The sequence below is a fragment of the Schistocerca nitens genome, chromosome 1, assembly GCF_023898315.1.
Source record: "Schistocerca nitens isolate TAMUIC-IGC-003100 chromosome 1, iqSchNite1.1, whole genome shotgun sequence".
Taxonomy (NCBI): domain Eukaryota; kingdom Metazoa; phylum Arthropoda; class Insecta; order Orthoptera; family Acrididae; genus Schistocerca; species Schistocerca nitens.
Window position 1 is genome coordinate 136,848,887 of NC_064614.1, and position 12,482 is coordinate 136,861,368.

General features: G+C 36.5%; 1 protein-coding gene and 1 pseudogene across 1 annotated transcript; both read left to right on the forward strand.

Annotated features, from left to right (window-relative positions):
* Positions 1-263: 263 nt before the first annotated feature.
* Positions 264-12,282, forward strand: LOC126234754 (transmembrane protein 138). The gene is made up of 4 exons (XM_049943507.1): positions 264-708; positions 787-859; positions 945-1,119; positions 12,085-12,282. The coding sequence occupies exons 1-4, from the start codon at positions 581-583 to the stop codon at positions 12,183-12,185; spliced, it is 477 nt and encodes a 158-aa protein (XP_049799464.1). The 5' UTR covers positions 264-580; the 3' UTR covers positions 12,186-12,282.
* LOC126211200 (5S ribosomal RNA) lies at positions 3,738-3,855 on the forward strand (annotated as a pseudogene).
* Positions 12,283-12,482: the final 200 nt, after the last annotated feature.

Consider the following 12,482-nt stretch of genomic DNA (forward strand, 5'->3'; position numbering starts at 1 on the left):
ACCAACTGGAAAACGGTGCAACTTAATGAAATATTTGTTAAACGTTATTTCTCAGCACAACCTCCCCGGCAACACCCGTAGAAGCTTTTCAGACTGTTTCTATTTTATTTAGTAGGTCTATGGTTTCTATTCATCCTGCATACAGATTTCTATGCAGGAAGATTGCTCGTTGCGTGTGGGCCACTCTCACACATTTATCTGGTATTAGCAACAAAGGGCCAACCACTTTGGTCAAATTGTTGGATATACTGGCTTCTATTTTGGAGTTTGTCGGTTCTCTTCAGTGCTTGTTTCACATGAGCGTTGTTGTTAGTTTTTCAAGACCTATACTTCTTACCTCCTGAAAAGTTGTCCACTTGTGTCTTCAATACTTTGAGATGATTTCGACTGTGAACGTTTCATTTTGTCTTTGCATATTCGCTTACACAAGTGTTGTCATGGCAACGCGTCGTGGGTGCCATGAACTGCAGCGGCAGCGAAATGCATGAAATTGGAAGAGAATTGCAATGTTCTCTATTGATTTTTATTTTCAGAACTATTAATATGCTACAGTTATTGCAAATAGAAATTCAGTACTGAGATGATAACTTTAAGTCGCTATGGTTTTATGGTGTTTATACAACTCTTCCTTCTAGCGATAGATCTTTGTATCAATACCTTTTCAGACTTTGCGTACAATGATGCAGTAACCTTGTTGATATTGTTCATGTAAGACATGTGTAATTAGATACTATTTTACATTTTCTATAAAGTGTTTGACACTTAAGGTTTTTGTGTATGATGCAGAATCCAGGACGTTCTTCTAGTATTTGGCGCTATTACATTCTTCTTGAGTCTGTTTTCCACATTTGTCTTCCAGGTAGATCCCTTTTTATTGACACCAGAAATTACGCTTCATAAAACGGAATTAATTTTAATGTCGGCCTTCACTTCTTGATTTACAGGCTGGCTTTCTGGGATCCTTATTCCGCCAGTTTCGTGCTACAGTTTTTATATGCGCTACTTACGTTACACTTACGGTATCATACCATATTTTAGTCGTCAGGTTTCGCTGGCAGCATATGTGGAGTCTTCAGTTCCCCAACTGCATACTGGCGCTTTATGTGTGTCAGCGAATTTGTGAGTACCTTTAAATGGCACTTTTCATTACGTTATACCATAGTTATCGTTTTGAACTTATTATGCCCGTATATGCTCGCAGTGTTAGGCTGCAGAACGAAAATTCGATCAGTATCTTACGCAAACATGAGAAACTGTCATTCTGTACTGCACTCTCGTCTCAGTGTGTTGATAGTATAAAGAAACTTAAGATCTTTCTATTTATGCTAGAATAATATGTATTAGATTACTGTGACGAAAACAATTCTTGTAGAGAGAAGTTTAAAGTTCCACAATTGATTTACATATATATGAGTTGCAAAATAGCCTCTGTAAGAGCGATGTAATTGTTTAGATTAGATATAGTTTTCGTTTTCGTTCCATAGACCCAAAAAATGGGATGATTCTCGTGCGTGTCAGAAAGTATAACATAAAACATTTTTTGTGGTACTGGATTCGTTTTCCTTGCAGTATTAGAAAAATGATAATAAATTTAATATGAACATAAGAATGTGAAAGGTTAAAACCACTATCTATTGACATGTTATATTCGTCAGAGCTTTACCATGAACGAAGTTGAGGAACATCAGTTACTCATATTACTCTAGAGCTAGTGATAGGAACAGAGAGATGTACATGCACATAGATGGAAGTCAAGTAATATACCCTAGGCATAAATGGAAATTCCATTGAACAGCACTTCCAGTACTTGCCTCATCAATGGACGTGGTATAGCTCTGTCAGTCGTTTGAACTCCTCCAAGTGATAGGCTGTATTTTGGACTTAACCACATAGGTTACTTTGAAAGAGTATTAATCACATTTTGAACAAACAGTTGAAGAGTCTTCATATGTAGGAATTCCTAGTTGAATTTAGGCTACATGAGAATGCAAATATTGGAATGTAGATAGACACCCGGTTTTGGTTCAGTACTACAATAAATTCCTAACAATAATTTATTTATTTACTTATTTGTTGTAGATGATTCAGTACAACTGTACTGTTTATGTCTGATGTATTACAGTAATAATATAACCATATCTAAACATAAAGAATGTCTGCTAGGAAAAGGCAGGAAGTTGACTATGGCCTGATCAAAGGAACCATGCAGCAACTTGGGAAAACCCAAGTCAGGATAGCCACACGGAGAATAAATCTCGCTCCTGTTGAATGCGAATCCAGTACATTAAGACTGGCATAGCCACTGTGCTTGTTGCATGATTGTAAGGGGAATCAAAAAGACATAGTCTGGATTGATGTACAATATGCACAATAAGTAAATCAATGATATGAGTAAAATATGAAATTTTGATGTAAAGAAGTTTAGAAAAAAGAAAATGAAAACACATGAACACATTACATAACTTTGCTGAGAAGTATAACATGTGCAATAAGTAAACTATCGGTACAACTAGAACATGAAATTTTGATATGAAACACTTATGGAAAAATAAAAACACATGAATACGCATCACATGGCTGAAAAGTATAACACACAAAAACCTGCTGATGCAATATCCATCATAACTAATACAGCACTAGACCCCTTGTCTGAGAAGGTGTGTTGCACCACTCCTGGAACAGAAAACTAACAGCAGAAACATTCTTTTGCAAAGATAAACACATCGTAGATGGTACATCAGTTAACAGAATAAAAAGAACTCCACAGTTAATGAGGGCCAAGTATTCCTGTAAGCTAATGTATTTACTTACATTGGAGTAACACTTCTCAACAAGCAATGATTTTAATGCTATTTTGTCTAAAACTGACATGGTGAGACTGTGGCTATGTACAATTAATGTAGGTTAATTCTTACAACGAAGAAAACAGCAACCTTTTTGCAATTTCTTCAGTTTAAATTTACAGTTCATAACCAATAAATTGTGGCCAGAGTCCACATCTGGCCCTGGAAATGTCCTGAAATTTAAAATCTGGTGTCCAAATCTCTGTCTTACCATTATATAATTGACCTGAAACCTTCTGGTGTTTCCAAGTCTCTTCCACGTATGCAACATTTTTTCACAATTCTTAAAACTTCTTAAACCAAGTTTTTCTTGGTATTATGCTTTACTCACTGCTGTTTGCTTCTTTGTAAGAATTAGCCTACAATGATTTTAACTCTGCTCTAAAAGCTGTTTCCTTCTCCAACCTGTTCATGTAAATTGACAGTGCATGATAAAGACTAAGTGGCTCACATATCTTCGAGTATGAATTATTCTTACTTGTCATCAACACACATTTGTATATGTACAATGAGGGTGCTGTAAGCAGACAGAACTTCTTAAATAGGAGCTTGCAGCGAGCCCTAGCAACATTCGAATGGCCCTTTTATGTAATGTAAAAATTTCATTCAATCGTCTATTAATTTTATCCCCAAAAAATATTCCATAAGCTACAGGGTAATGGAAGTAACCAAAATAAGCCCTTCTAGCATTATCTGAAGAGAAAACTTTAGAAATGATTCTCAGAGCAAAACATGCAAACTGAGTCCCTGGGAGAGTAAAGAGACATGGTCTTCCCAGATTAAGACGTGATCAACATACATCTCTAAAAGTGTTCTATGTTTTTCCCTTCCTAACTCATTTTTGTCCAGTACCAGTTCGAGATCTCGGTTTTGGTTCCTCTTTCCAAATTGAATGCCAACGGCTTTGCCGCAGTGGTAACACCGGTTCCCGTCAGATCATCGAAGTTAAGTGCTGTCGGGCTGGGCTAGCATTTGGATGGGTGACCATCCAGTCTGCCGAGTGCTGTTGGCAATTGAGTGCACTCAGCGCTTGTGAGGCAAACTGAGGAGCTACTTGATTGACAAGTAGCGGCTCTGGTCTCAGAAAGTGACATATGGCAGGGACAGTGGTGTGCTGACCACATGCCCCTCCATATCTGCATCCGGTGACGCCTATGAGCTGAGGATGACATGGCGGCTGGTCAGTACCGTTGGGCCTTCATGACCTGTTCAGGAGGAGCTTAGTTTTTAGTTCCAAATTGAATATAATTTGTTTTCTTCGCATTACAGGTTAGCCTGTTGGCATTGAATCGTGAATGCAAGGACTTGAGGACTCGATCAGTTGTGGGCAGAGATTCCTTGACATTTCTCACTATTACACTTATGTCATTTGCAAAAATGACCTTGGCTGCTGTTTGAGGTGTTTTATCATTTATATAAATAACAAACAAGAGGAGGGCTAATACACTGTCATGTGGGGCGTCCATCTCAACTTTCTTTGTATCAGATACTAATCTAATTTTATGATTAGAATGGACTGATGCGATTTCCACAACCTGTGATGTATTTTGCAAATATTATTGAAACCTCTTGTTTTTCACCCCTATTACTCCCATTGCTTCCAGCCTATCTAAAAGAATTTCATTACTAATTGTATCAAAAGCTTTAGAAATATTTGAATTAACTCCTACAACACTATTGTTCCTATCCAAATTTCTATTTAATCTGTTTAATCCATTATTGCTGTATCTGTATACCTACCTGTTTGAAAGCCATCTGCTTATTACTCATTGAATGTGGTTGTTTAAGTACTAGGTGATTTGTTGCTTCATTAATTTCTCAATTACTTTAGAAAATGCCGAGAGGAGTGAGATGGATCAGTAATTTTCAACTTAATGCCTATTACCACTCTTGAATAAAGGGTATCACTTTTGAGGTTTTTAAAAGAAGAATGCAGTGCACATTCATTAAATACTTATTCTTTTATCTGGAACTGTTCTTTGGTTTAGATATAAATGTGGTAGTAATGGCTTTTATTGCCACAATGGTCAGATAAAAAGTGAGTAAAGCATAATACCAAGAAAAACTTGGTTTAAGAAGTTTTAAGAATTGTGAAGAAATGTTGCATACGTGGAAGAGACCTGGAGACACCAGAAGGTTTCAAGTCGATTATATAGTGGTAGACAGAGATTTGGAAACCAGATTTTAAATTTCAGGACATTTCCAGGGCCAGATGTGGACTCTGGCCACAATTTATTGGTTATGAACTGTAAATTTAAACTGAAGAAATTGCAAAAAGGTAGGAATATAAGAAGATGATACCTGGATAAAGTGAAAGAACCAGAGGTTGTAGAGAGTTTCAGAGGGAGCTTGAGGGAACAATTGAGAAGAACAGCAGAAAGGAATTCAGAAAAAGAAGAATGTGTAGCTTTGAGAGATGAAAGACTGAAGGTAGCATAAGATCGAGTAGGTAAAGAGGAGGGCTAGCAGAAATCCTTGGGTAACACAAGAGATACTGAATGTAATTGATGAAAGGAGAAAATATAAAATGCAGTAAATGAAGCAGGTGAAAGGGAATACAAAGATAAAAAGAAGTGAGTGAGATTGACAGGAAGTGCAAAATGGCTAAGCCAGAATGGCTAGAGGACAGATATAAGGGTTTAGAAGCTTACATCTGTAGGGGAGAGTAGCATGGAGAGCTGCATCAAACCAGTCTCAGGACTGAAGACCACAACAACAACAACAACAACAACATCTGTAGGGGAAAGATATATGTCACCTACAGGAAAATTAGAGAGGCCTTTGCAGAAAAGAAAACCACCTGTATAAATTTCAAGAGTTCAGATGGAAAACCAGTCTTAAGCAAAGAAGGGAAAGCAGAAAGGCGGAAGGGTCTATACAAGGGAGGGCAATATTATGGAAATGGAACAGGACATAGATGAAGGTGAGATGGGGGAGGTATGATACTGCGTGAAGAGTTTGACAGAGCACTGAAAGACTTAAGTCGAAACAAGGCCCATGGAGTAGACAACATTCTGTTAGAACTATTGATAGCCTTGGGAGAACCAGCCATGACAAAACTCTTCCATCTGATGTGCAAGATGTGTGAGGCAGGTGAAATAACCTCAGACTTCAAGAAGAATATAAATCCAATTACAAAGAAAGCAGGTGCTGACAGGTGTGAAAATACAGAAACCACATAGTAGTTATAAGAGTCAAGGGGCTTGAAAGGGAAGCAGTGGTTGAGAAGGGGGTGAGACAGTGTTGTAGCCCATCCTCAACTTCGTTCAATCTGTATATTGGTCAAGCAGTAAAAGAAACAAAAGAAAAATTTGGAGTAGGAATTAAACCCAGGTTTGCCGGTGACATTCTAATCCTCTCAGAGCCAGCAAAGGACATGAAAGAGCAGTTGAATGGAGTGGACAGTGTCTTGAGAGAAGGGTGTAAGACGAACGTCAACAAAAGTAAAATGAGAATAATGGAATGCTGTTGAATTAAATGAGCTGATGCTGAGGGAATTACATTAGGGAATGAGGGATTTAAAGTAGTAGATTAGTTTTGCTATTTGGGCAGCAAAATAACTGGTGATGGTCGAAGTAGAGAGGGTATAAAATATAGACTGGCAATAGCAAGAAAAGCATTTCTGAAGGAGAGAAATTTGTTAAATTTGAGAATAGATTTGTGTGTCAGGTAGTCATTTCTGGAAGTGTTTGTTTGGAGTGATGCCATGTATGAAAGTGAAAAATGGGCGATAAACGCTTAAGAGAGAAGAGAATAGAAACTTTTGAAATGTGGTGCTATGGAGGAATGCTGAAGATTAGATGGGTACATCACATAACTAATGAGGAGTACTGAATAGAATTGGGGAGAAAAGAAGTTTGTGACACAACCTTACTAGAAGAAGATATCGGTTGACAGGACACATTGTGAGGCATCAAGGGATCACCTATTTAGTTCTGGAGGGAAATGTTGGGGGTAAAAATCGTAGAGGGAGACCAAGAGATGAAAACAGTAAGCAGATTCAGAAGGATTTAGGTTGCGGTAGTTACTTGGAGATGAAGAGGTTCTACAAGGTGGAGTTGCATGAAGAGCAAGCTGCATCAAACCAGTCGTCGCACTGAAGACCACAACAAAACCAAGAAAAAGCGTGGTAAATAATGTTTTGGTCAGCATATTTAGATAATTTTTACTGGGAGAACAGCAAGCAAGGATTTACCATGCAAATGCTATAAGCTAATAATTATGATTCCTAGTACCTATTTCATTATGGCACTTTAAATTCAATTCTACTTTTGAAAAATGTGATGGTATATTTGACAAAGATTGCGTATGGAAGGTGAAAGAATACAGATAGATCACTGCTGACAGAACATGTAACCTCACCAGAATGAAACAAATGTGGGCAGATTCTTCAATCATTAAACCAGACAAATAAAGCACATTTACTAATACCATTATGGAAAACACTATGTTGAGTACATTGTATGGTTATGGAATGCAAAAAAAAAAAAAAAAAAAAAAAAATACACAGAAACAGAAATTGGAGTACCTTATGAAATGGATGATAAAACCCTATGTTGAAAAAAAAAAAGAGAGGAACAAAATCATGAACAAGTGATGTGGATTTGACATAGTAACTAGAAATGCTTAAATAAAACTCACTTAATCAGTGATTTATGTAGTACTGCTAGAAAGATACTAATTGAAAAGGGCTGGAAATGAATGTAATGCCTTGTCAACTGCAGTCAGTGTCAAACCTGTCGGGGATTGCTGCTGTCAGTGAACGGAGGTCCATCTCGACCAGTTTCTGAGCGACTTATGCTAACGAAAATACATGCAGTGGAGATTTAGTCAGGTAACTCATGAAAGACCATTGCCCATTGTGGAATATAAAGCGGCACATCTTCAGTGGAGTTAAACAACACTTATATGGGATGGTAGCTGACTGGAGGTGTGTAGTGTGGTCCAACATGGTGCAATTTTGCCTCTTTTTCAAGTGATTCAAGGCATGGAGGGCACTGATGGCCTAATGAGGTATTTCCCGACACAGTGTGTGGATAGTGCAGTTCAGGACGGATGTTCTATGGCATTTTGTATTATGACACAGGCCTGCTCTTTCAGATTACCTTGAATGTGAAACAGTACGTTTATTTTAGCATTCTCCATCTCCAAGTGTTGCCTTTCTTTCTAATGTGGAGTAATGAATGTAATTTTTCCTCCTGGCATTGTAATTATGTACATTATAGTTCAAAAGGAAAAATTATGTACCTAATTACAATCTCAGAAGGAAAAACGACATTCATTACTCCAAATTATGGTTGTCTTTAGCACAAAAAGGGGTGAACAGTGCTGCAACAAAAATTTTTGGTCACCTACCCAGTGATATAAAATGTCTGTCATACAGCATAGTAAAATTTCAATACAAAGTGAGAAAGGTTCTCCTTTGTAACTCCTTGTATTCCATAGAAAAATTTTTATTACTGTAATGTGTAAAATGTGTTGGGTAGGAGTTACTAACTCACATCTATATATCTTTTCTTTGTTTTGAAAAAATAAAATAAAAAACTTTTAAATGTTCATAATGTAAGTACATGTACAAATTAATTTGTGATGTGAATGCAAAATGACTCATTCCACATCATTATGATCCATCACGAGAAATGATCTGTGGAACATGTAACAAACTAACTCTACATCTTCGTAGTGCGTATGTTGATTTATTTTTATCGTCCTTTGATCATATGAAGTACATTGTACAAGATCATATTGAAAATAACTGTAGTGGGATTGTGGTTCATTCATCTCATGATGTAGATTTGCAAACCATTTGGTTTGCAACTGTTTGGTTTTGAATTGCATCATGTGATTCTTAGATATGTTTAGATTCAACGCATTTAGCTGAAACCAAGTTTCTAAGGTACTCAGGATACTGAGCACAGTTTTAGCAATTTTTCTGAATTCTGATTTTCAACTCAGACAGAAGTGTCATCAGTGAACAGATGGGGACCTGATATTTAATGGAAAGTCATTTATGTAGAAGAGAAATAGGATTGGGTCTAGTATGGAGCCTTGTTGAATACCCTGAGATATTTTTTTTCAGTCAGAATAATAATTTGTCCTATTTAAAGAGATTCTAACTCTTTGGTTTCTGTTTGATGAGTAGGATTTAAACCATTGTACGGCACTGCCCCTAATGCCGTACTTTTCAAGTTTGTAAATAAGCAATGCATGATTTACAGACTCAAACGCCGTTGTGAGGTTGCAGAAAGTTCCTGTGACCTCACTGCTTCTGTCTAGTGATGTATTAATTTTCTCAGTGAAACTGTTCACTGCATCTATGGTGTTTTTTCCCTTGTTGAAGACTAAATTTATGTTTAGAAAATTGAAAATTTTGCAGTGAATGTTTGGATTTGGGCAACGCCAACTTTTTCAAACATTTTACATGAGTGGAAGAGTTGAGATAGGATGATAATTCCCCATGACCACTGGTACTCTGGGAAACAGCCCTCTTCAGAAAACTGATACTATTTGAGCTAGTGGGTTTGCAATTTTGTTGTGTACTGCTTTAATAACTTTGATGAGTGTTCCACCCCAACCAGCAGAGTTTTTATTTTTAATGCTAGTATTGCATTTTCTACATTCTTCATAGAAACTTTTACAAATTTAGTAAGGTGTTCAGTGTTTTCATTTAGACCAAAGGGATTTACTTTGTTGTGATAATCAGTTACGTTTACATCAGACTTTGCTGCATTTGTAAAGAATTCATTAAAGCACTCTGGTATTTGAGTTGGTCTTAATATAGTGTTTTGTTTCTTTTTCTTTTTTTTTTTTTCAGTGTTAATTTTTAGAATTTCCTGATTACAGGCTTTAACACCTAATTAAATCTAAGATTTAATGACTGACCACACAGCCTTTATCTTATTTTCATTGTTTAAAATTAGCCTGTTATTTGCCAGTATTTTGCTGTCTTGACATCTCTCTTAAATATCTCTCTAATATTGTTACATTCCATCCTGGATTTTCCATTGTTTGATTTTATAGAGTCTAACATTCAGTGAAATCAGAATCTTTATTACATTTTAATTTTCTGTGCAGTTGCCTTTTCCTTACACTGGGAATTGTAATGCCTTAGTTTAATCCACTTAAATTCATTTGTCACTTTATTTCTGCAGAGTCTAGGTGGAAATGTTTCGTCAAAGACACCAAGAAAACTATATAGGAATTTTTCAAAGTTTTCATCACTTGAGTAAACAATGATCAAAAGGCCATTTTTTTCTTTGCCCAAGTCCATTCTCATATGTGTTTTTACACTTGAAATGTTTGTTTCTGTCTGTGGCAGCTCAATGAACAATGCAAAGTGAATCTAGATATAATTAGTTAAAACATTGTCAGTATAGGTTGCTGATTGGCCATTGTCTCTGGTAGATTCAAAGAAATTCTATTTGGAACCAAGTTTATTTACGAAATCCATGAATGTTGAAGCATAGCTACTGTCACATGTGATATCAATATTAAAATCAGCAGCTGCTAGATTTTTTTTCTTTTTTCCTCTACAAAGATGTTCTAGCATAATTTTAAACTTAGCTAAGAGTAGTCGTGTTGTTGACCTCCCTGGGATTCTATTAAACTACACGAAATGGAGCCAATATGTATGCATGAGATTTGCAGCTATAGTTGAATCTGCATAAGTTGATCCCTGACAGTTGCAATGGGCTAGGTGTGGCAGCTTCGTGGGCCTAACTCAAGCAGCATAATGTGATTTTGTAAATGTTCATATGACAATGCCTCCCTGTTGTCACAGGTGTGAAGACGGCTACTTCTTTTGCCATTAGGGCTTCACAGCTGAAAGCAGGCAACAGTGCTATGAGCTGTCAGGGATCTTCTTAAGCTATCTCGACTATAGCCCACTAATTCAGAAGGCATGTGTCAGTTATTTTGCAATGAGGATATATTCTGGAGTTATATTTTGCACAAGTATTTTATGGTGAGGTGATTTTTGTGGGAGATACTGTGTAGTGATAAAGAAATGTCAGAGTAACTGACTCCCCCCAGAAAGCTACTCAGAATCTCTTGCTGCGTGTTAAATTACGTGCAAATAAAAGAACAGCACACAAATTTAAGGGAAATCTACACCAAGTTGTTGTTAATGAGTCTGTACTGGTAGCCTTTTAGTAAGGAATTTTAATATAATTGTTCAAGATACTGCTGCCAGGCACTGCCTACAGTGATTTTGAAATTTCCATTAACAGAGGAATGGAAGTTTTAATTATTGTAGCAGGCAGTGATTGCTGCTACACAACTATTTCAGTGAGACAGAATTGTGTTAATGTCACCTTTATAGTTTTAAGTTTTCTGGACTGAAAGAACTGCTCAAAAGATAAAATATACCTCATAAAAGGTGGTGAAGTTCTTAAAGGGAGGTATCTTGTGTGCATGTTGTCAGAATGTGTGTAGTTTCATGCTACTCTTTGTAATCAAGCTTTCCAAGACAACTTGACATCTTCGAAGAAAAATGCGAGTCCATCAGTTAAACAGACATTTCCACACCATTTTTGGTGCTGTTCTGATACTCAGAGATTTGAATTGGTGCATTGCACACATTGAGTGAGGTGACACATTGGTTAAGTCACTCGGCTCTCATTTGAGATGAATGGGGTTCAGTTATCTGGCTATCCAGCTTTAGGTATTCTGTGGCGTCCTAAACTGATTAAAACAAATGCAGAGATGATTCCTGTGAGAAAGGCACAGCCAGTTTTCCCGTCTTCTGAGTACAATTGGAGTTTATGCTCCATTTTGTACGATCTTGTTGATGGTGGAATGTTAAATCTTAATCTTCGTTCTCTCAGCAGTTCCGAATTTTTCATTCATAAAAAGAATGTATGTCTCTGAAGGCCTGCAATTTTGTGTTTATTTGTTTATGTTTCTGTTACCTGTTCAATCTGTGCTCTACCTAACTGTTTTATCTGTTACGCTGACTGTCTAGGCTTATGTGTTTAATTTTATTGTTTGTATTATATCGAGTATAGAGTACATTTTAGTTTTAGTAGTGTGTGTACTAAAACACACACTCACCCCACACACGTGTGTGTGTGTGTGTGTGTGTGTGTGTGTGTGTGTGTGTTTTAGTATATACACTACCACAAATACGCCTCCCCATTCACCTTATTCACCTGATTGTTTAATTACACCATATATATTAATGTTATAATAATTTTATGTATATTTACCTTTTCAAAAATAATTCCTCAATTTTTTTTTCCAGTGGCTGTATTTTACTATTACTTCTACAAGAGAACAGTATTACGATTAAGTGACCCACGTTTTTATGAAGATTTTGATGTTTCACTATATGAGAAACAGTGAGAAATTCTTAAGATGCTTGTTACAGTTATTAACGTAAGATTTTCAGTGGAGTTGTTGTAAGTCTTCAATGATAATAAATTTTGAATGTTGCTGTGAATTGAGAAAGTGTATTTTTTGGATTAATATGAAGGTACTCCCACTTCCATTAAGCAACCAAATAACTGTCATTATGGTGCAGTTGTCAAGTTTCTTTCACTATTATTGGCATACAAAAATGCAACATTTACCTAAAAAATTCATAGACCTCTGAAGTATAAAGCCAGAAAGAAAACTAAACTTAAGCATTATAAAACAGTG